This window comes from Microcaecilia unicolor, chromosome 13, assembly GCF_901765095.1.
Source record: "Microcaecilia unicolor chromosome 13, aMicUni1.1, whole genome shotgun sequence".
Lineage (NCBI taxonomy): Eukaryota > Metazoa > Chordata > Amphibia > Gymnophiona > Siphonopidae > Microcaecilia > Microcaecilia unicolor.
Window position 1 is genome coordinate 26,279,475 of NC_044043.1, and position 23,027 is coordinate 26,302,501.

A 23,027-nucleotide genomic window follows, 5' to 3' on the forward strand; every position below is an offset into this window, starting at 1 on the left:
AAGTTTATTGCTGGTGACATAGTTATATTGAAACGATTGAATGTACTCTTATATGCTGTATGGGTAGAATCCTGTATTAGAATAAGCATGTTGTACTTTTTTAGTTTTTGTGGTTCCATTGTGCTGTTTCAATGGTTAATAAAGACTTCTTGCAAAAAAAAATAGATAAATGCCATTTGAGCACTGAGAAAAAAACAACAACCCCACAACTCAGTCTGATTTGTCCAGCGCTGCAAGCTCATGCCGGTTTGCAGTACCGGCTGAGGGTTGTGAGGACCGACTTGACATGCGACAGCGATTCCCGAGGGGATGAGTAGTTATTACCTTATCTGTGCCGGTGGGGGGAGAGCAAAGGCCGGCTTCCAGTGTGGGAGCCACTGGGCTGCTGCCATTTCCCATGCTGAAGATCCTCTGTACTGCCCAGTTCTGTGGAGCAGTGTGCTTCTTCATGGCTCGTTTTGGCGGTCGCAGGGCAGCTGTTTTCTTGGGTGTGAATGCGCTCCTGAGGGCGCCATGTTTCTTGCCGCGCCACATGGCAATGCTGAAGCACCAGCACTCCCCTGGGGCCCGATTTGCTTGCGATTCAGGCAGTTTTATATGTAGGCTTTTCAGAAGATGTGACTGGGGAACTGGGGTGAATCACTCCCACTTTCTTTATATTTGGTATTTAAGGGCTTTTGAGAAGGAGGCCTGGGGCGGTTTGCAGACTCCTGTGGGAGTCGGGTCTCTCGCAGTTTCCCACAGGCGAGGTTGGAGGCCAGTAGACCCGTGCGGCTATTCTGTGGCAGCGAGAGCCTTAAACTGCAGCTTGGCAAGTACTGACTATCTGAAAGTCTTCTGGTGGAGATGCCTGCTCTTCACTAGGTGATTTATGGTTTGGGTGCACTCCCTTGCACTAAGAATATTTCTGGACTCTCCTTGAAGAGATTCAGGGTATGTGTACATCATTAATGGTGGGGAGAAAAGGGATCAGGATTAGGTATCCTACTTTAGGTTTTTCACTCTTTCCCTTTCTCAGAGCATGGCAGTACAGATGGGGTTTAGTTAGTCAGGCTTGGGGCTGTGACACCATGTTTCTTTGAGAAATGTTACATTTTGAGGCTAGTACACTTGTCTCAGGTTTCTCTCGATCTCCATGGTAATCCTGCACCCTCTGTGCTGCCCTGGTGGCATTTGCACAGTGTGCACTGTTTACATCAAACTAGTGTTATTCAGGAGGGTGGCTGGCCTTTCAGCCTGACGGTTACAGGTTCAAGGCTGGTTTTATCCATCCTGTTAGAAACTGGGGGCTCGGCTAGGTTTCCAATGGGGCATATTTTATTTCATTCTCTCTTACTGCTTGCTTGGCTGGAACGGTTATCACTACACTACTGTACTAAAGATTGCTCTTCTCTCTCTTTTTGCATACTGATACTGGCCACACCTTTGCATACTAGCCCCAGACACCTCGGTATCTGTAGCGCACCTGGTACCTCTAATTGCTTCTGTGGCATTTTTGGCATCTTTTTATGGTATGGGGTACCTACATTTAATGAAGATTGATCCAGGAACTACTTCAGTGTAGAGGTAGTTTAATAGTTGTTGGTGCCAGCTGAGAGTAAGCACAGAGCTCTAGAGGTTCTGCTTTACGACCCGCTGCAATGGTGCAACAGCCATATTCTGCTAGGCCATCTGGCTCTGGTTCTCAGCCGCACTTGTTAGCTTCAATGCACAGCAGTTACAGTTCACAGTCATACCAGTCAATTCTTGCCCCTTTCTGCAAGAAGTTAGCACTGGCTTAGGCATCAAACCACTGATGTGGCTTCCAAGTCACATTTGGCAACCTGCCTTTTGGAAGTAATCTTGGGACTGAAGAAGATCTAGGGCAGTTAGGTAAAGACATGAGGGACTCCCAAGTATCGGAGATTGCCAGGGGATGAGTCTAAGGATGATTTTTAATACTCTTGGTTTTGTTATAGGTTTTGTGGGGCCAGGAAAACCACTTTCAGGGTTTCTACTTCCACTATGACAAGCCACCTGGCTGCTGGCAGAATGAACTCTGTTTCAACTCCAGGTCTACCTATGCCTGCTTCTTCTTCCACAGATGGAGTCTCAGTTCACTCCTCGGGCAGGACTCCTCTGAGTTTCAGGAGGAGCGGACCAAGATTGCCTCAGCTCAATTTGTCTTAGTTTTTCTATCACACGGTTACAACCTGGACTTCACTACAGATTTTTATTGGAGTCTACGTGCAAGCTGAAACGCTAATATTAGGCAGTTCTTGCCACCTTGCCAACGTTTCTGCCTTTAGGCACAGTCGAGTCTGTCCCCAGTTGCAATTGGGGAATGAGAAGTTGTTCCCTTTGCTTTGTAGTTCCATCCAGGGAGCTTCTTTCCAGCTGAGTTTGGACGTCATAAGAGTCTAGGGTGTTACGGTTCAACTTTTCACAATGGGACCTTGCAGTGTGTAATAGTTCTGTCTGTTAGGGAGAGTTTCTAGCCTCCCTGGACCTCAAGGAAATGTAGTTTCATATTCCCAGTGCTTTCCACGTTGCCAAAGACATTTTTGCCAGGTCATAAGTATGTAGTACATAAGTAATGCCATACTGGGAAAAGACCAAGGGTCCATCGAGCCCAGCATCCTGTCCTCGACAGCGGCCAAACCAGGCCAAGGGCACCTAGCAAGCTACCCAAACGTACAAACATTCTATACATGTTATTCCTGGAATTGTGGATGTTTCCCAAGTCCATTTAGTAGTGGTTTATGGACTTGTCCTTTAGGGAACCGTCCAACCCCTTTTTAAACTCTGCTAAGCTAACCGCCTTTACCACTTTCTCCGGCAACGAAATCCAGAGTTTAATTATACGTTGGGTGAAGAAAAATTTCTCCAATTTGTTTTAAATTTACTACACTGTAGTTTCATCGCATGCCCCCTAGTCCTAGTATTTTTGGAAAGCGTGAACAGACGCTTCACATCCACCTGTTCCACTCCACTCATTATTTTATATACCTCTGTCATGTCTCCCCTCAGCCGTCTCTTCTCCAAGCTGAATAGCCCTAGCCTCCTTAATCTTTCTTCATAGGGAAGTCGTCCCATCCCCGCTATCATTTTAGTCGACCTTCGCTGCACCTTTTCCAATTCTACTATATCTTTCTTGAGATGCGGCGACCAGAATTGAACACAATACTCAAGGTGCGGTCGCACCATGAAGCGATACAACGGCATTATAACATCCTCACACCTGTTTTCCATACCTTTCCTAATAATACCCAACATTCTATTCGCTTTCCTAGTCGCAGCAGCACACTGAGCAGAAGGTTTCAGCGTGTTATCGACGACGACACCCAGATCCCTTTCTTGGTCCGTAGCTCCTAACGTGGAACCTTGCATGACGTAGCTATAATTCGGGTTCTTTTTTCCCACATGCATCACCTTGCACTTGCTCACATTAAACGTCATTTGCCATTTAGCCGCCCAGTCTCCCAGTCTCGTAAGGTCCTCTTGTAATTTTTCACAATCCTGTCGCGATTTAACAACTTTGAATAACTTTGTGTCATCAGCAAATTTAATTACTTCACTAGTTACTCCCATCTCTAAATCATTTATAAATATATTAAAAAGCAGCGGTCCTAGCACAGACCCCTGAGGAAACCCCACTAACTACCCTTCTCCATTGTGAATACTGACCATTTAACCCCACTCTCTGTTTCCTATCATGGTGGTAGTTGCAACTTTCCTTTGCAAGGATGGATTGCAGGTTTATCCATACCTCGTAACTGTCTGATTTGCGGCTCTCTATCAAGAGACTGCAAATTTCATCCAAGATACCTACTCTTCGTCAGTGGAGGAGTAGCCTAGTGGTTAGTGCAGTGGACTTTGATCCTGGGGAACTGAGTTCAATTCCCACTGCAGCTCCTTGTGACTCTGGGCAAGTCACTTAACCCTCCATTGCCCCTGGTACAATATAAGTACCTGAATATATGTAAACCGCTTTGAATGTAGTTGCAAAAAAAACCTCAGAAAGGCGGTATATCAAGTCCCATTTCCCTTTCCCTTCCTTAGGATTGGTAATCAGTGTTAGTTGTTTCCAGCACAAAGCTTGGCTTATTAGGGAGTGATGTTCCATATAGGCTTGGGAAGTTCTTTCTTCCTTTTGCTCCTCAGCAACAGGTGCCAACCCAAATCAGGTTCTACTTTCCCTACCAGGTCCAGGGATATGGGAATAGGTTCAAGTTCTGGGCACAAGGGTCTCTTTCTTGGACATTCCCTATGGGTCTGATTCCGTATCAGACCACTTCAGGGATTCCTTCCGTGCTTTGGTCCCCATCTCTATGGGTTTTTCCAAGCCAACTTATTCTCAGTGGGTGATTTCAACATAGCCTTCCGCTGATATTTCAGAAGTTCTCTTTCCCTGGAGGTGGCTGCAAGGGTGTGCCGTAGCTGGCGGCAACAGATTTCGGATCCCTTCCAGAAGGCAGTTGACCACCTCCTCACTTGCCAGATGTAGAGTCAAGGCCAGCTTATTTGCCAGTTTTCTTATATGATTTGTTTCGGGCGTGAAATAAGCAGCCGTTTTTGGTGGTCACAGCCTGTTGTTTAATGTGGTCATGTTGCTGGGGGCAGATGCAGCTTCTAATGGGGGCTGGTTGAGCTCCCTTTTCAGGGCAAGCTATTGTTTGAGAACTCAGTAAAATTGGCGGAAGATCTAGGTGACTTATAGACTGTGCGCCTTCCTGAGGACATGTCTACATGTTCTTTTCAGTCGGGTCAGGCTTGCCCTTATCTTTACGAAACCAGGACTATCATCTGGGGCAGCCTAGTTTTCTTTAGTGATCCAGTCCAGACGGGTTCTCAGAACTCCTGACTTCATCCGTTTGAGAGCCTCTAGATTTCTACTGAAGGGGTGACGGGGCGCACAGTCCTGTCTTTTCTGCATACGGTGCTTTCTGCCTTCCATTCCACCTTTGTCTCTTCCTGCTTCTTGGACATTCACCATATATTCCTATACTATTTGGAAGTGACCAGCAAGTTCTGTTGGTCAATTCTTTGCTTCTTGCTTACCTCGGGACCATAGGAAGGTAATGCCCTTTCCAAAGCCACGCTGGCTCACCATTTTTAGATTGGCAGACGCGGGCATAGAGATTTTGACGTCAGAGGGAGCAGACCTTTTGTAAAATAGGTGTCTGTGTGAAGCATAAGCGCCATTTTATTCAAAATCCATTTAGGGGAGCAGCCGCTGCTCCCCTTGCACCCCACCTAGCATAGTGGGGCAGTGCCTGGGGTAACCCACTGAGCAGAAGTGACTTCCTACATAATCTTATACACTGCTAAAGACTGAGGCGGTCTTCTAGTGCTTGCCATTTTAAGATTAGCAGATGCAGCAGTGGCAGGATCAGAAGCAGACATTCAGAACCTGGAGAGCCTTAGGCATATAGGAAGGCGACTCCTCCTCACGAAACACCCACACTGCGGTGGGATAATCAGATTCCTGACCTGCTAAGCAGAAATGCCTTCCGTCATACACTCATGCTGCCCTCTGGCTGGTCACAAGAAAGGGGACCTGGTTTAAAGAGCTGCAGTGGCCGTTGGCTGAGAGAGGCAATTTCTTCAGCTGGCCTCTATATGGGACAGTCTCTCCTGTGAGGGTGGCAGCGCTTTCTTTCAGAGTGCAGTTGACTTTCTTTTCCAAGTCTCGTCTGGCTTCCGTGGCTGCCCTTTACATTTCAGCCACTTGGTCCTCTGTCTTGCCGTGGATGGCTTTTGCAGATTGCCCAGTTGATCTGCTGTCCTTTCCTTGCTAGGCTTTGCAGGCTTGGCATGGCAGCGCTAGACATTCCAGATTTGCCATGGCAGCGCAAGTAGCTGTGGCCTCTGGAGCATTGCTCCAGACTGCTGAGGTTGTAGTACCCCGCCCTACTTGTGGACTGCTTTGGTACATCCCACAAGTCTCCGGATTGATCTGTGGGACACTATGGAAGGTAAAATTAGTCCTCTGGCGGAAATCTCGGGCCCTTGCTGATTTCTTACACTTTAGTTCATGCTGACCTCCTTCCAATCTGCTCTTTTACGTGCCAAACAGGTTTATTATATCCAACTGACCAACTCTCTTGGCTCTAATCCTCGACTTCTCTTCACCACATTGAACTCTCTCCTCAAGGTGCCCCTCCCCCAACTCCCCCTTCATTATCTCCTCAGACCCTTGCTGAATTCTTTCACAACAAGGTTCAAAAGATAAACCTTGCTTTCTCTACCTCGCCACCTCTCCCTCCACTAGTCCGTTCCCCTCTCTCTCCTTCCCCTCATTCCCTTTCCTCCTTTCCTGAAGTTACTATTGAGGAAACTACACTTCTCCTTTCTTCCTCAAAATGTACCACCTGTTCCTCTGATCCCATTCCCACCCACCTTCTTAATGCCATCTCTCCTGCTCTCTTATTCCTTTTATCTGTCACATTCTCAACCTCTCACTTTCCACTGCGACTGTCCCTGCTGCCTTTAAACATGCTGTGGTCACACCTCTCCTTAAGAAGCCTTCACTCGACCCTACTTGTCCCTCTAATTACCGACCCATCTCCCTCCTTCCTTTTCTCTCCAAATTACTTGAGCGTGTTGTTCACCGCCGCTGCCTTGATTTTCTCTCCTCACATGCTATTCTTGACCCACTACAATCTGGTTTTCGCCCTCTCCACTCAACCGAAACTGCGCTTACTAAAGTCTCCAATGACCTATTACTGGCTAAATCCAGAGGTCAATATTCCATCCTCATTCTTCTTGATCTTTCCGCTGCTTTTGACACTCGATCACAGCATACTTCTCGATACCCTGTCCTCACTTGGATTCCAGGGCTCTGTCCTTTTCCTGGTTCTCTTCCTACCTCTCCCTCCGCACCTTTAGTGTTCACTCTGGTGGATCCTCTTCTACTTCTATCCCTCTGCCTGTCGGCGTACCTCAGGGTTCTGTTCTTGGTCCCCTCCTCTTTTCTATCTACACTTCTTCCCTTGGTTCATTAATCTCATCCCATGGCTTTTCCTACCATCTCTATGCTGATGACTCCCAAATCTACCTTTCTACCCCTGATATCTCACCTTGCATCCAAACCAAAGTTTCAGCGTGCTTGTCTGACATTGCTGTCTGGATGTCTCAACGCCACCTGAAATTAATATGACCAAAACCGAGCTTCTCATTTTCCCCCCCAAACCCACCTCCCCGCTCCCCCCGTTTTCTATTTCTGTTGATGGCTCTCTCATTCTCCCTGTCTCCTCAGCTCGAAACCTTGGGGTCATCTTTGACTCTTCTCTCTGCTTCTCTGCTCATATCCAGCAGATTGCCAAGACCTGTCGTTTCTTTCTTTACAACATCCGTAAAATCCGCCCCTTTCTTTCCGAGCACTCTACCAAAACCCTCATCCACACCCTTGTCACTTCTCGTTTAGACTACTGCAATCTGCTTCTTGCTGGCCTCCCACTTAGTCACCTCTCCCCTCTCCAGTCGGTTCAAAACTCTGCTGCCCGTCTCATCTTCCGCCAGGGTCGCTTTACTCATACTACCCCTCTCCTCAAGACCCTTCACTTGCTCCCTATCCGTTTTCGCATCCTGTTCAAACTTCTTCTACTAACCTATAAATGTACTCACTCTGCTGCTCCCCAGTATCTCTCCACACTCGTCCTTCCCTACACCCCTTCCCGTGCACTCCGCTCCATGGATAAATCCTTCTTATCTGTTCCCTTCTCCACTACTGCCAACTCCAGACTTCGCGCCTTCTGTCTCGCTGCACCCTACGCCTGGAATAAACTTCCTGAGCCCCTACGTCTTACCCCATCCTTGGCCACCTTTAAATCTAGACTGAAAGCCCACCTCTTTAACATTGCTTTTGACTCGTAGCCACTTGTAACCACTCGCCTCCATCTACCCTCCTCTCTTCCTTCCTGTTCACATTAATTGATTTGATTTGCTTACTTTATTTATTTTTTGTCTATTAGATTGTAAGCTCTTTGAGCAGGGACTGTCTTTCTTCTATGTTTGTGCAGCGCTGCATATGCCTTGTAGCGCTATAGAAATGCTAAATAGTAGTAGTAGTCCTTGGCTGATAATTTTCTTTCCATTAGTCCCAACAGATCAATCCAGAGGCCTGCCCTTTGTTGTTCTGGTTTGAGTGTTTTCTTCTAGTTGCCTCAGTTTCATCAGATTCCTTCATTTCTTTTTTTTTTTTTGCCTAAAAAAAAAAAAAGCACAAATAAATCAAAACCACAGAAGCAGTTGAGGAGCTTACATGGGCTTTATGCAGGCAGGAGTGGACCTTCCTTTTACTTCTTCCACTGCTTTGTTATTGACAATACTGAAGTTAAGGTGGCTGCACATGACTACATATATTAAACTTCTGAAGGTCTCTCTATCTCTGCCTGCTGGTAAAGGGACATAACCCACAAGTCTCTTGATTGATCTGTTGGGACTAATGGAAAGAAAATTATCAGGTAAGGACTAATTTTATGTTAGTTTGGGTGGAGTATTGTTTTTTTTTTTTTTTGCATTTGTATATTTTTTTGGTAGAGAGTTATAAAAAAAACCCCAGACTGTCTCCATACTGCTCAATTTGCCATGTCCTGTTTTCTTCTTATAGTCTCATGTTGGTTATCTGCATTGTTTTTCTGTACTTGGAAAATTAATACAATGTTTAACATAAAACTTGAAACTTTCAGGAAAATCCTGTTCTTTAATTTCCCTGTGCTTGATGTTCAGGTGGTAAGCCTTGCTGTAAATATTAGTGGTGTCTTATCAAATCAATAAGACTAGTAAATAAGGCCCGTTTCTGAGAGAAATGAAACGGGCGCTAGCAAGGTTTTCCTTGGAGTGTGTATGTTTGAGAGAGTGTGTGTGATAGTGACTGTGAGAGAGAGAGAGAGTGAATGTGCGAGTGTGTGTGTGTGACAGAGAGTGAGTGAGTCTGGGCGCGAGTGTGTATGTGAGAGAGAATGTGTTTCACACAGATACAGATACACTGTGTGAGAGCGAGAGAGACAGAAAGACACTGACTGTGAGAGAATGTTTGTGTGTGTGACAGAGATACCTTCCTCTCCCAGTGTGGTCACAGCACCCCCTCCTGTGGTGTGAACAGCAAATATGGATTGCAGGGCAGTTGTGAAAGCAAAACTCAAATGTGGTGAGCCTGTAAATCCCAGCATGGTAAAACCGCAAGTTTTTAACCTGGTGACTCTGCAGCTGTTGATGCCTGTGCAGTGGGCTACTTTTCCATTCCTGTTCGTCATGCAGCTGTTAGAGGGGGTGGAGTTGCTTTTGGTGCTGTACTCTGTAGATCAGCTGTTGTACTGTCAAGCCTGTTTCAGTGAGTAAAGCCCTGCTGCCTCGGTTAGCTTCCCTGTGTAGCCACTTCGCTTTTGGTGTAGGACCACCGTTCTCCTTTGTCATCCTGTATGGAGTAAAGCAGCGCATTCATCTCAGAATGCACCACAGTGTCCTCCTCGGTGCAATGTTTTCCTGTGTCCTGGTGAGATCACGCGCTCATGTTTCAGCTCCCTTTCCGGATGACAGTATTTCCTGCATTGGCTGTGCTGTGGCAGCAGTCCCACCACTTTCCCGTTTCCTTTCTATGCGCGCCAAGGGGACAGGATTTCCTTCATTGGCTGTGCTGTGTCAGCACTCGTACCACTTTCCCGTTGCCTTTGTATGCGCCGGGTGGGGGGGGGGGGGGGGTAGTGACAGCTGGGTGGCTCGTGGTTGAGATCGGATCCGACAATGGCGTTTCCTGGAGTGCTCCGCCCTCATCTCAGTGGTGCGCCCTCGGCGATCGCGTTTCCTAAATGTTGTGACGCGAGGGTGGCCCAGATCCATCGATCGCGTTTGCTGGAGTGCTCCGCCTTCGTCGTCATCACGTGATACGCGAGGGCGGGGCACACAGTAATGGGCAAAAGCGGTCTCGACGCCTCAACTTCCGGTTGGAGGCTTCATTTAGAACGTTGGGGTTGCGAATTATGTCCGGAAGGGGCATGGCTGAGGGCGGGTCTATGAGTGAGAGTGAGTGGTGCATGAGTGAGAGTGAGTGTTGCTGACATCCTAGCCTTCAGTGTTTCCCTCCCACAGAATGAGCTTCAGAATGTTGCAGGTGAGAATTATTTATATAGATATGTGTTGTATTTCAACTTTTTCTGCAGACCATTGACCAGTTTGAATATGATGGCTGTGATAACTGCGATGCTTACTTACAGTTGAAGGGGAACAGAGACATGGTTTATGACTGTACTAGTTCTTCATTCGATGGGTGAGTGTACTAGACTGTAATATTGCCATAGTAGCACAACTCAGTGACAAGGTTGGTCACCTAATAGCTTCCATTTAGGCTTGTTCCTTTACCTGACATTCAATTTGTAAACTTTAAGTGGAAGAACTGATGCTAAGATATCACCAGTTAATATTAACTTAATAGAAACCTAGACTTCTACTAAATGACGTGTAGAGGGTGACCAAAACTTGCTGCACTCTCACCACCTGTGGGTCCTCCCTGGGCCTATCTTAGTAGCCCTAGTGGCTTAGTCGGATCAGGAGCAATTTCCAGTTGCTCCTGCCAATGCTGACTTTGCATTCAAAGTGGCTGTCGGGTCCTCCTTTGGCGGTTCGGCAGCCACTTTGAGATTGGAGCTGGCAAGGGCAGGAGCAATCCCCATTTGAACTAGTATCCTAGGTGCCTACTTTATAGGCTTAAAATGGGTGCTTTTAGTAGAATTACCCTCTAAATGCCGAGTGGAAAGTGTAAGTGATGGAATATTACTGAAGGCTAGAGTGCTGCCCCTATATATGTAAGAAATATAGTGTGCTGCCTCTTCTGGTGGTTGATTTTTCCCATGATAAAATAGGGAACTGGGTGCATGACGAAACCGAAGATTAATTGTAATTCTCTATCTAGGCATGTCAGTGGATAGATTTTAGGCTCAGCAATTGTGCAGAATGCAGCAACACATCTGCTTGTAGGGTGCAGAAATTAGATCATATTATCCCCATTTTGAAAGGGCTTCGTTGGTAGCCTGTTAAATATAGGGTTATGTTTAAGATGTGTTTAATTCATCAACGTGTCTATGAAAATGTTAAGCACATAAGCACCGCCATACTGGGAAAAGAACAAGGGTACATCAAGCCCAGCATCCAGTCTCTGACAGCGGCCAATCCAGGCTTCAAGAACCTGGCAACCCCCCCCCCCCCCCCCCAAAAAAAAAAAAATAATAATGTTCAATGTACTTTTCCTTCAGGAATCTGTCCAAACCCCCCTTAAACTCCATAAGGCCAGCTCCTGCCACCACATTCCCCGGCAATGAGTTCCAGAGTCTAACTACATGCTGAGTAAAGAAAAACTTTCTCCTATTTGTTTTAAATCTACCATATTCTAGCTTCATCCTGTGTCCCCTGGTTCTATTATTGTTTGAAAGTGTAAACAAATGCTTCACATCTGTCCGCTCTACCCAGCTCATTATTTTGTAGACTTCTATCATATCACCCCTCAGCCGCCTTTTCTCCAAGCTGAAGAGTCCTAACCTTCTTAGCCTTTCCTCATAGGGAAGTCGTTCCATCCCTTTTATCACTGGCCCTTCTCTGCACCTTCTCCAATTCCTTTATATCTTTTTTTGAGATGCAACGACCAAACTTGGACACAATATTCGAGGTGCGGTCGCACCATGGCGCGATACAACAGTATTATAACATCCTCGTGTTTGTCCCTTTCCTAATTATAGTCAACATTCTGTGCGCTTTTTTGGCCGCCGCAGCACACTGAGCAGAAGTTTTCAACGTCTTGTCAATGATGACTCCCAGATCCCTTTCTAGGTCTGTGACTCCTAACGCGGAACCACATAACTGTAATTCGGGCTCCTCTTACCCACATGCATCACTTTGCACTTGTCAACATTGAACTTCATTTGCCACTTGGACGCCCAGTCTTGCGAGGTCCTCCTGTAATCTTTCATACTCCTCCTGCGACTTGACGACTCTGAATAACTTTGTGTCATCTGCAGATTTAATTAGCTCACTAGTTACTCCCATCTCTAGGTCATTAATAAATATGTTAATGAAGCTGGAAACTACAGGCCGGTAAGCCTCACTTCGGTTATTGGAAAAGTAATGGAAGCGATGCTGAAGGAAAGGATAGTGAATTTCCTGGAAGCCAATAAGTTGCAAGATCCGAGACAACATGGTTTCACCAAAGGGAAATCGTGCCAAACAAATCTCATTGAATTCTTTGACTGGGTGACAGGAGAATTAAATCAAGGACGTGCTATGGACGTTATCTACTTAGATTTCAGCAAGGCTTTTGACACGGTTCCCCACAGGAGGCTCTTAAATAAACTAGACGGGCTGAAGATAGGACCCGAAGTGGTAAACTGGATTAGGAACTGGTTGACGGGCAGACGCCAGAAGGTGGTGGTGAATGGAGTTCGCTCAGAGGAGGGAAAGGTGAGTAGTGGAGTGCCTCAGGGATCGGTGCTGGGGCCAATTCTGTTCAATATATTTGTGAGTGACATAGCCGAAGGGTTACAAAGTAAAGTTTGCCTTTTTGTGGATGACACCAGATTTCCAACCGAGTGGACACCCCGGAGGGAGTGGAAAACATGAAAAAGATCTGAAGAAGCTAGAAGAATGGTCTAACGTTTGGCAATTAAAATTCAATGCGAAGAAATGCAAAGTGATGCACTTAGGGAGTAGAAATCCAAGGGAGACGTATGTGTTAGGCGGGGAGAGGGATCTTGGGGTGATAGTATCTGTGGACCTGAAGGCGACGAAACAGTGCGACAAGGCGTTGGCCGTAGCTAGAAGATTGCTAGGCTGTATAGAGAGAGGAGTGACCAGCAGAAGAAAGGAGGTTTTAATGCCCCTGTATAAGACGTTAGTGAGGCCCCACCTGGAGTATTGTGTTCAGTTTTGGAGGTCGTACCTGGCGAAGGATGTTAAAAAAATGGAAGCGGTGCAAAGAAAAGCTACGAGGATGGTATGGTATTTGCGTTCCAAGACGTATGAAGAGAGACTTGCTGACCTGAACATGTATACCCTGGAGGAAAGGAGGAACAGGGGTGATATGATACAGGCGTTCAAATATTTGAAAGGTATTAATCCGCAAACGAATCTTTTCCGGAGATGGGAAGGCGGTAGAACGAGAGGACATGAAATGAGATTGAAGGGGGGCAGACTCAGGAAAGATGTCAGGAAGTATTTTTTCACAGAGAGGGTGGTGGACGCTTGGAATGCCCTCCCGCGGGAGGTGGTGGAGATGAAAACGGTAACGGAATTCAAACATGCGTGGGATATGCATAAAGGGAATCCTGTGCAGAAGGAATGGATCCTCAGAAGCTTAGCTGAAATTGGGTGGCGGAGTAGGTGGGGGGAAGAGGGGTTGGTGGTTGGGAGGCTAGGATAGGGGAGGGCAGACTTATACGGTCTGTACCAGAGCCGGTGATGGGAGGCGGGAAATACTGCTGGGCAGACTTATACGGTCTGTGCCCTGAAAAAGACAGGTACAAATGCAAGGTAAGGTATACCACATATGAGTTTATCTTGGGCAGACTAGATTGACCATGCAGGTCTTTTTCTGCCGTCATCTACTATGTTACTATGTTAAAAAGCAGCGCTCCCAGCACAGACCCCTGAGGGACCCCACTAACTACCCTTCTCCATTGAGAATACTGACCATTCAATCCTACTCTCTGCTTCCTATCCATCAACCAGCTCTTAATCCATAGTAATACCCTACCTCTGATCCCATGACTCTCCAGTTTCCTCTGGAGTCTTTCATGAGGCACTTTGTCAAACGCCTTATGAAAATCCAGATACACAATATCCACCGGCTCACCATTGTCCACGTTTGTTCACCCCCCCTCAAAAAAATGCAGTAGATTGGTGAGGCAAGACGTCCCTTCACTAAATCTGTGCTGACTTTGTCTCATCAGCCCATGTTTTTGTACGTGCTCTGTAATTTTATTCTTAATAATAGCCTCTACCATTTTGCCCGGTACCGAAGTCAGACTCGCCGGTCCTACAATTTCCCGAATCTCTTCTGGAACCCTTTTAAAAAATCAGCGTAATATTGGCTACCCTCCAGTCTTTCCGGTACCACACCTGATTTTAGGGATAGATTGCATATTACTAACAGTAGACTCTACGAGTTCGTTCTTCATTCTATTAATACTCTGGGATGAATACCATCCGGTCCTGGTGATTTACTACTCTTCAGTTTATAGAACTGACGACACCCAGCTTTATCTCTCCACACCTGACATCATTGCGGAAACCCAGGCCAAAGTATCGGCCTGCTTATCCGACATTGCTGCCTGGATGTCCAACCGCCACCTGAAACTGAACATGGCCAAGACCAAACTTCTTGTCTTCCCACCCAAACCCACTTCTCCTCTACCTCCACTCTCTATTTCGGTTGATAACACCCTCATCATTCTCGTCTCATCTGCCCGCAACCTCGGTGTCATCTTCGATTCCTCCCTCTCCTTCTCGGCGCATATCCAGCAGATAGCCAAGACCTGTCGCTTCTTCCTCTATAACATTAGCAAAATCCGCCCTTTCCTCTCTGAGCACACCACCCGTACTCTCATCCACTCTCTCGTTACCTCTCGCATTGACTAATGCAACCTACTCCTCACTGGTCTCCCACTTAGCCACCTATCCCCCCTTCAGTCCGTTCAGAACTCTGCTGCACGTCTTATATTCGTACTACTACTACTATTTAGCATTTCTATAGCGCTACAAGGCATACGCAGCGCTGCACAAACATAGAAGAAAGACAGTCCCTGCTCAAAGAGCTTACAATCTAATAGACAATAAATAAAGTAAGCAAATCAAATCAATTAATGTGAACGCCTGAACCGATACACTCATATCACCCCTCTCCTCAAGTCACTTCATTGGCTTCCGATCAGGTACCACATTCAATTGAAGCTTCTGCTACTAACCTACAAATGTACTCGATCTGCAGCTCCTCCCTACCTCTCAACCCTCATCTCCCCTTACGTTCCTACCCGTAACCTCCGCTCTCAAGACAAATCCCTCCTTTCAGTACCCTTCTCCACCACCGCCAACTCCAGGCTCCGCCCTTTCTGCCTCGCCTCACCCCACGCGTGGAACAAACTCCCGAGCCCATACGCCAGGCCCCCTCCCTTCCCATCTTCAAATCTCTGCTTAAAGCCCACCTCTTCAATGTCGCTTTCGGCAACTAACCTCTACACCTCTACCTAGGAAAGCTAGACTGCCCCAACTTGACATTTCGTTCTTTAGATTGTAAGCTCCTTTGAGCAGGGACCGTCCTTCTTGGTTTATTTTGTACAGCGCTGCGTAACCCTAGTAGCGCTCTAGAAATGTTAAGAAGTAGTAGTAGTAGAACTGACCCATTACATCCTCCAAGTTTACAGTGAATTGGTTTAGTTTCTCCGACTCACCTGCTTCAAATACCCTTTCCGGCACCGGTATCCCTCCCAAATCCTCCTTCGTGAAGACCGAAGCAAAGAATTCATTTAATTTCTCCGCTGTGGCTTTGTCTTCCCTGATCGCCCCTTTAACACCACTTTCGTCCAGCGGCCCAACTGATTCTTTAACTGGGTTCCTGCTTTAACGTATGTAAAAAAATTTTTACTATGTATTTTCGTTCTAACGCTAACTTTTTTTTCAAAGTCCTTTTTTGCCCTTCTTATCTTCACTTTGCATTTGGCTTGGCATTCCTTATGTTTTATCTTATTATTTTCAGTCGGTTCTCTTCTCCTTTTTTTGAAGGATTGTTTTTTGGCTTTAATGGTTTCCTTAACCTTACTGCTTAGCCATGCCAGCTGACGTTTGGTCTTTTTTCCTCTTTTTCTAATACGGGGAATATATTTGTCCTGTACCTCTAGGATGGTGTTTTTGAACATCATCCACGCCTGATGCAAGTTTTTTACCCTGCGAGCTGCTCCTTGTAGTCTTTTTTTTTTTTTTTTTGTTTTTTTTTTGTTCCCCCCACAATTTTTCTCATTTTATCGTAATCACCTTTTCTCTGAGGGCAAGCAGGCTGCTTGTTCTCACTGATGGGTGACGTCCACGGTAGCCCCAGGAATGGAAATCTTCAAGGGAACAAAAGGTTTGCTAGAGCCTTCGAGCGCACGGGTGCGGCTATCTTCCTGCCCGTCGCGCAAGAGTCCCGCTTTAGTTCTTTTTTTTCTCTACGGTTAGAGAGTGACTGCTTGCGATCTCTCTCTGTTCGCCCTGAAAGAGCCTTCGCTGATTTTTCAGTTTTTCGTCTCCTTTTCCCTTGTTTTCTTTTTTACTTTACGTTGTTTCCCTTAAATATTTAAAAAAAAAAAAAAAAAAACCTAACAAACCCTTTTATTTCTTAATTTTGGTCCTTTTATGTTTTCTTTTGCTTCTGTCGCGGCCCTCTTCTCATTTTTGTGCCTTTATTTTTGGCACAGTCGAGAATTTTGATTTCGCCGCCGCTATTTTTCCGTCCATGTCATCGAGGACTTCCCAGCGGCTTCAAGAAGTGTACTCGGTGCAACCGGGGCGATCTTGGGTACTGACCCTTATGCATGGTGTCTTCAGTACCTTGGGCCCGACCATCGCCCAGATGCACGTAAGTTGTGTCTTAGCTTGAAAAAGCGGACACAGGCGTTGAGACAAGCTCTCCGGGATCGTCTTTTCGGAGCTTCGCCCGGTTCTTCGATGTCCGACATCTGCACCGGAGATGGCATTGACCTCAGGAGTGCAGGTAATGGCTGTCCGGTGACCACACGCTGGGAGCAGTGAGCCATCGAGTGGGTCTCCACCTGCCTCTAAGACTCCTGCTGCGCAGGCCCCACGGGACCGACCACTCTTGGACCCGACCCCAAGTACCGAGGAGTATCAATGACGTGCATCGAGCGAAGGCGAAAAAGCATCGTCACTGGTCTCTTTCTAAGCACGGTACCCGGGAGCTCCTGGGCGTTGAAGGATTCGGCACCCATGAAGCGCTGATGCCGGGAGAAGTGCTCATTGTCCATTCAGGAGGTGTTGGTACGTCGGTCTTCGGACATCCCGGTACCGGCTCATCGACCCTAACAGATTCTGGACCCGATTCCTGCACCGACCCCGCAGCCTTGCTCGACAGCGACTCTGGATGAGCGCATCCGAGCTATTCTTCCAGGTTGGCTGGAAGGGTTGCTGCGTCAGCCTGTTCCGGTGCCAGGGGTGCTTGCGTCTTCGGCACCGTTGATGGAAGCGGCAGCTGGCTCTGGCGCTGTGGTGAGGTCCTAGACGCCGGTGCTGCCTGCGGCATCGGCGTCGGCTGCCACCCAGGTCGACTCCCTGTCGACATCGATGGAGGGAGCTTCGTTGCTGCCGGCACGGGAGTCAACTTCTCGGCACCACCATGGGGGACATGGTTCCTGGGCGTCGAGACGGGCCCGGTTTCGGAGTTCAGGAACTTGTCCGATACCGAGGAGGATGCCTCATGGGATGAGGGAGAAGATCCCAGATATTTCTCTTCTGAGGAGTCTTGTGGTCTTCCCACTGATTCTACTCCACCAGAAAGAAAGCTTTCTCCTTTGGAGAGTCTTTCTTTCTCTTCATTTGTCTGGGAAATGTCTGTGGCTATTCCCTTCCCTGTGGTATCTGAGGATGAGCCCAGGACTGAGATGCTCGAGGTCCTTGACTATTCTTCGCCACCTATGGAATCATCCACATTGCTGAGGAACTGGAAGAAACCACGAACTAATCCCACCATCCCCAAAAAAGCTGAGTCCCAATATCGGATTCATGGAGAACCTGAGTTGAGGAAGTCGCAGTTACCTCACGACTCTATGGTTGTGGATTCCGCTCTCAAGAGGGCCAGGAGTACTAGAGATTTCGCCTCGGCGCCCCCGGGGCGAAAATTTAGAACTCTTGACTTGTTTGGGAGAAAGGCCTTTCAGTCCTCTATGCTCGTGTCCAAGATTCAATCATACCAGCTCTACACGAGCATCCACATGCGAAACAGTGTAAAGCAACTGGCGGACTTGGTGGACAAGCTCCCTCCGGAGCACTCCAGGCCTTTTCAGGAGGTGGTCAGGCAGCTGAAGGCGAGTCGTAAATTCCTGTCCAGGGGTGCTTACGACTCTTTTGATGTTGCATCCAGAGCTGCTGCTCAGGGTATAGTGATGCACAGACTCTCATGGCTGCGTGCCTCTGACCTGGACAATCGAGTCCAGCAGTGGATTGCGGATGTCCCTTGCCGGGGGGATAACATTTTTGGCGAGAAAGTCGAGCAGGTGGTCGAACAGCTCTACCAGCGGGAAACCGCTATGGACAATCTCTCCCGCCAGGCGCCTTCAGCTTCTACCTCATCAGGTAGACGTTTTTTCCGGGGAAGAAGGAGTGCTCCCTATGCCTACAATAGGCGTAGGTACAATCCTCTTTCCCAACAGCCTTCTCAGGCTTAGCCCCAGCGCGCTCGTTCTCGTCAACAGCGTGCGCCCAGACAGGCCCCTGCAGCTCCCCAGCAAAAGCAAGGGACGGGCTTTTGAATGGCTCCAGCTGAGCATAGCCGCTATCAAAGTGTCCGTGCTGGATGATCTACCGGTCGGAGGGAGGTTAAAATTTTTTTCACCAAAGGTGGCCTCTTGTAACCTCCGATCGGTGGGTTAGGATACTCCCTCAATTTGATCTCCAAACCTCCAAATTGCCCACCGGGAGCTCAGTCCTTCAGCTTCCAGCACAGGCAGGTACTTGCAGAGGAACTCTCCGCCCTTCTGAGCGCCAATGCGGTCAAGCCCGTTCCACCACGGCAGGAAAGGCTGGGATTCTATTCCAGGCACTTCCTTGTGCAAAAGAAAACAGGGGGGATGCGTCCCATCCTAGACCTAAGGGTCCTGAACAAATACCTGGTCCGAGAAAAGTTCAGGATGATTTTCCTGTGCACCCTTCTCCCCATGATTCAGCAAAACGATTGGCTATGCTCTCTGGACTTAAAAGATGCTTATATACACATCCTGATACTTCCAGCTCACAGGAAGTATCTTTGATTCCATCTGGGAGCGCAGCACTTCCAGTATTGTGTGCTGCCCTTTGGTCTCGCGTCTGCGCCCAGGGTGTTTACAAAATGCCTGGCAGTAGTTGCAGTGGTGCTACGCAGACTGGGAGTGCATGTGTTCCCTTATCTTGACAATTGGCTGGTGAAGAACACCTCGGAGAAAGGAGCTCTACAGTCCATGCAGATGTCTATTCAACTGCTGGAGCTACTCGGGTTTGTTATAAATTACCCCAAGTCCCATCATCTTCCTGTTCAAAGACTGGAATTTATTGGAGTTCTGCTGGATCCACAGAAGGCTCACGCCTATCTCCCCGAGACGAGAGCAGACAATCTTCTGTCTCTAGTTTCCATGGCCAGAGCGTCTCGGCGGATCACAACTCGGCAGATGTTGAGACTTCTAGGCCATATGGCCTCCACAGTTCATTTGACACCCATGGCCCGTCTTCATATGAGATCTGCTCAATGGACCCTAGCTTCCCAATGGTATCAGGCTGCCAAGAATCTAGAGGATGTAATCCAGCTGTCTACCGACTTTCACAATTCCCTTTGGTGGACAATTCGATCCAATTTGACCTTGGGACGTCCTTTTCAAATTCCTCAGCCTCTAAAAGTGCTGACAACGGATGCATCCCTCCTGGTGTGGGGAGCTCATGTAGATGGGCTTCACACTCAAGGAGTTTGGTCCCTCCAGGAAAAAGTTCTTCAGATCAATCTCCTGGAGTTGCGAGCGGTCTGGAACGCTCTAAAGGCTTTCAGAGATCAGCTGTCCAATCAAATTATACAAATTCAGACAGACAATCAGGTTGCCATGTACTACATCAACAAGCAGGGGGCACCGGATCTCGCCCCCTGTGTCGGGAAACCGTCCAGATGTGGCTTTGGGCTCGTCGTCACGGCATGTTTCTCCAAGCCACATATCTGGCAGGCGTAAACAACAGTCTGGCCGACAGGTTGAGCAGGATCATGCAACCTCACGAGTGGTCGCTCCAACTAGAGCATTGTGCGCAAGATCTTCCAAGTGTGGGGTTACCCCCTTGGTGGATCTTTTCGCTACTCAGATCAATCACAAAGTCCCTCAGTTCTGTTCCATTCTTCAGGCCCACGACAGACTAGCGTCAGATGCCTTTCTCCTTCATTGGGGGGAAGGGCCTTCTGTATGCATATCCTCCCATACCTCTGGTGGGGAAGACTTTGCTGAAACTTAGACAAGACCACGGAACCATGATTCTGATTGCTCCTTTTTGTCCGCGTCAGATTTGGTTCCCTCTTCTTCTGGAGTTGTCCTCAGAAGAACCGTGGAGATTGAAATGTTTTCCAACCCTCATCACTCAGAACGAGTGGTCGCTTCTGCATCCCAACCTCCAGTCTCTGGCTCTCGCGGCCTGGATGTTGAGAGCTTGGAATTCGCTTCCTTGGGTCTTTTAGAGGGTGTCTCCTGAGTCTTGCTTGCTTGCAGAAAAGATTCCACGAAGAGGTGTTACTCTTTTAAATGGAGGAGGTTTGCCATCTAGTGTGACTGCAAGGCCCTAGATCCTCGCTCTTGTCCTACACAGACCCTGCTTGAATACCTTCCGCACTTGTAGAGTCTGGTCTCAAGACCAACTCCGTAGGAGTTCATTTTAGTGCGATTAGTGCTTATCATTATCGTGTAGAGGGTAAGCCTATCTCTGGACAGCCTTTAGAGTCATTCCGTGTCAAGTGGACCAGGGGTCCCCACCTCACCATCTCAGATTTTGATGAAATTTGGTACATAGTTTCTTTATGATAATAAACTAAGCTGTGCAAAATTTTAGTTCAAAAGACTAAAAATTGGAGGTTCTAGGGGACCTCAAGTAAAGGGTTGCAAAATGTCGTCTGAGCAAAAATGACATTTTGGGCCAACTTCCAGAAGCTGTAAAACTGGACGTTTTAGTAGTACAAGGGGGATATTTCCGTTCCTGGGGCTGCCTTGGACGTCACCCATCAGCCTGCTGTCCTCGGAGAATACCTGCTGCAGGTATGTGTCTTCGCTTTCTAAAGTTAAACGCTAGTGTATTTGATTTCCTAAGTTCACTTACTTCAATGCCCATTTCAAAACTGATCACATTGTGATGACGGTTATCAAGCGGTCCTCGCACCGTTAACCCCTGCACTAGATCATGAGCTCCACTAAGGACTAAGTCTAGTATTTTTCCTTCTCTTGTCTGCTCCTGAACCAGCTGTTCCATGAAGCTGTCCTTGATTTCATCAAGAAATTTTATCACCCTGGCGTGTACCGATGTTACATTAACCCAGTCTACATCCGGATAATTGAAATCACCCATTATTATTACATTGTCCATTTTATTCGCTTCCCTAATTTCCTTTGACATTGCTGCGTCCGTTTGTTCGTCCTGTCCATGCGGATGGTAGAACACTCCTATCACTATTTTTTTCCCTTTTCACGTGGAATTTCGATCCACAAAGATTTCAATAGGGGCTTTGTATCCTGCAATATTTGCAGCCTATCTGAGTCAAGGTTCTTATTAATATACAGTGCTAACCCGCCTCCATTCCTATCTACCCTATCACTACGATATAATTTGTAGCCCAGTATGACTGTGTCCCACTGGTTATCTTCCTTCCACCAGGTCTCCATGATGCCTATATATCCAATTTTCATTGTGTGCATTGTATTCCAGCTCTCCCATCTTATGTCTCGGGCTCCTTGCATTTGTGTATAGACATTTCAATGCATGCTTGTTGCTCAGTTTTATATCCCGTTTAATACATGGCTTTATTAATATGTTATCCTGTGTCTGGTTATTATTAATTTTACTTAAGGTCATCTGATCCACTACGGTCTCTTTGGCATACTTACCTATAGGAAACATTTTCTTCCCTGTTTGGGTAATATCCTCAAAAGATACCTTATGCTGAACCATGCGCTTTTGAGCGACTGTCGGCCTTCCTCCCGTTTCTAGTTTAAAAGCTGTTCTAGTTCCTTTTTAAATGTTGACGCCAGCAGCTTGGCCCCACTCTGGTTAAGGTGAAGCCCATCAGATCGGAATAGGCTCTTCCTTCACCAGAATGCTGCCCAGTTCCTGACAAATCCAAAACCCTCATCCCTGCACCATCGTCTTATCCACGCATTGAGACTCTGGATCTCTGCCTGTCGCTTGGGCCCTGCGCATGGAACAGGTAGTATTTCAGAAAATGCTACCCTAGAGGATCTAGATTTGAGCTTCCTTCCTAAAAGCCTAAATTTAGCTTCCAGAACCTCTCTCCCACATTTTCCTACGTCGTTGGTACCCACGTGTACCAAGATGGCTGGTTGCTCCCCAGCACTATCTAAAATCTTGTCTAGGTGCCGCGTAAGGTCCGCCACCTTCACACCAGGCAGGCAAGTCACCAGTTGATCCTCACGTCCACTAGCCACCCAGCTATCTACACGCCTAATGATTGAGTCTCTGAATGTCTATATGCGAATGCCAGGAGCCTAAAAAATAAGATGGGAGAGTTAGAATATATTGCACTAAATGAAAAATTAGATATAATAGGCATCTCTGAGACCTGGTGGAAGGAGGATAAGCAGTGGGACACTGTCATACCGGGGTACAAATTATATCGTAGTGATAGGGTGGATCGAATTGGTGGAGGGGTAGCGTATATTAACGAGAGCCTTGAATCAAATACATTGAAAATTCTGCAGAAAACAAAACACTTCTTGGAATCACTGTGGATTGAAATTCCATGTGTAAAGGGGAAAAGGATAGTGATAGGAGTGTACTACAGTCTGCCTGGCCAGGATGAACAGACGGATGCAGAAATGTTAAAAGAAATTAGGATGCAAACAAACTGGGCAACGCAATAATAATGGGTGATTTCAATTACCCCGATATTGACTGGGTAAATGTAACATCGGGGCACGCTAGGGAGGTAAAATTCCTTGATGAAATCAAGGACAGCTTTATGGAGCATCTGGTACAGGAGCCGATGAGAGAAGGAAAAATTCTAGACCTAGTTCTTACTGGAGCGCATGATCTGGTGCGGGAGGTAATGGTGTTGGGGCCGCTTGACA

General features: G+C 47.2%; 1 protein-coding gene across 1 annotated transcript in view; it reads left to right on the forward strand.

Moving 5' to 3' along the window:
- The window catches only part of SUPT4H1 (SPT4 homolog, DSIF elongation factor subunit), a 109,027-nt gene that overhangs the window by 36,975 nt on the left and 49,025 nt on the right, over positions 1–23,027 (forward strand). Inside the window, exon 2 of the mRNA XM_030185883.1 lies at positions 10,143–10,249. Within this exon, the coding sequence (XP_030041743.1) occupies positions 10,143–10,249 (107 nt within the window). The remainder of the gene's footprint in view (positions 1–10,142; positions 10,250–23,027) is intronic.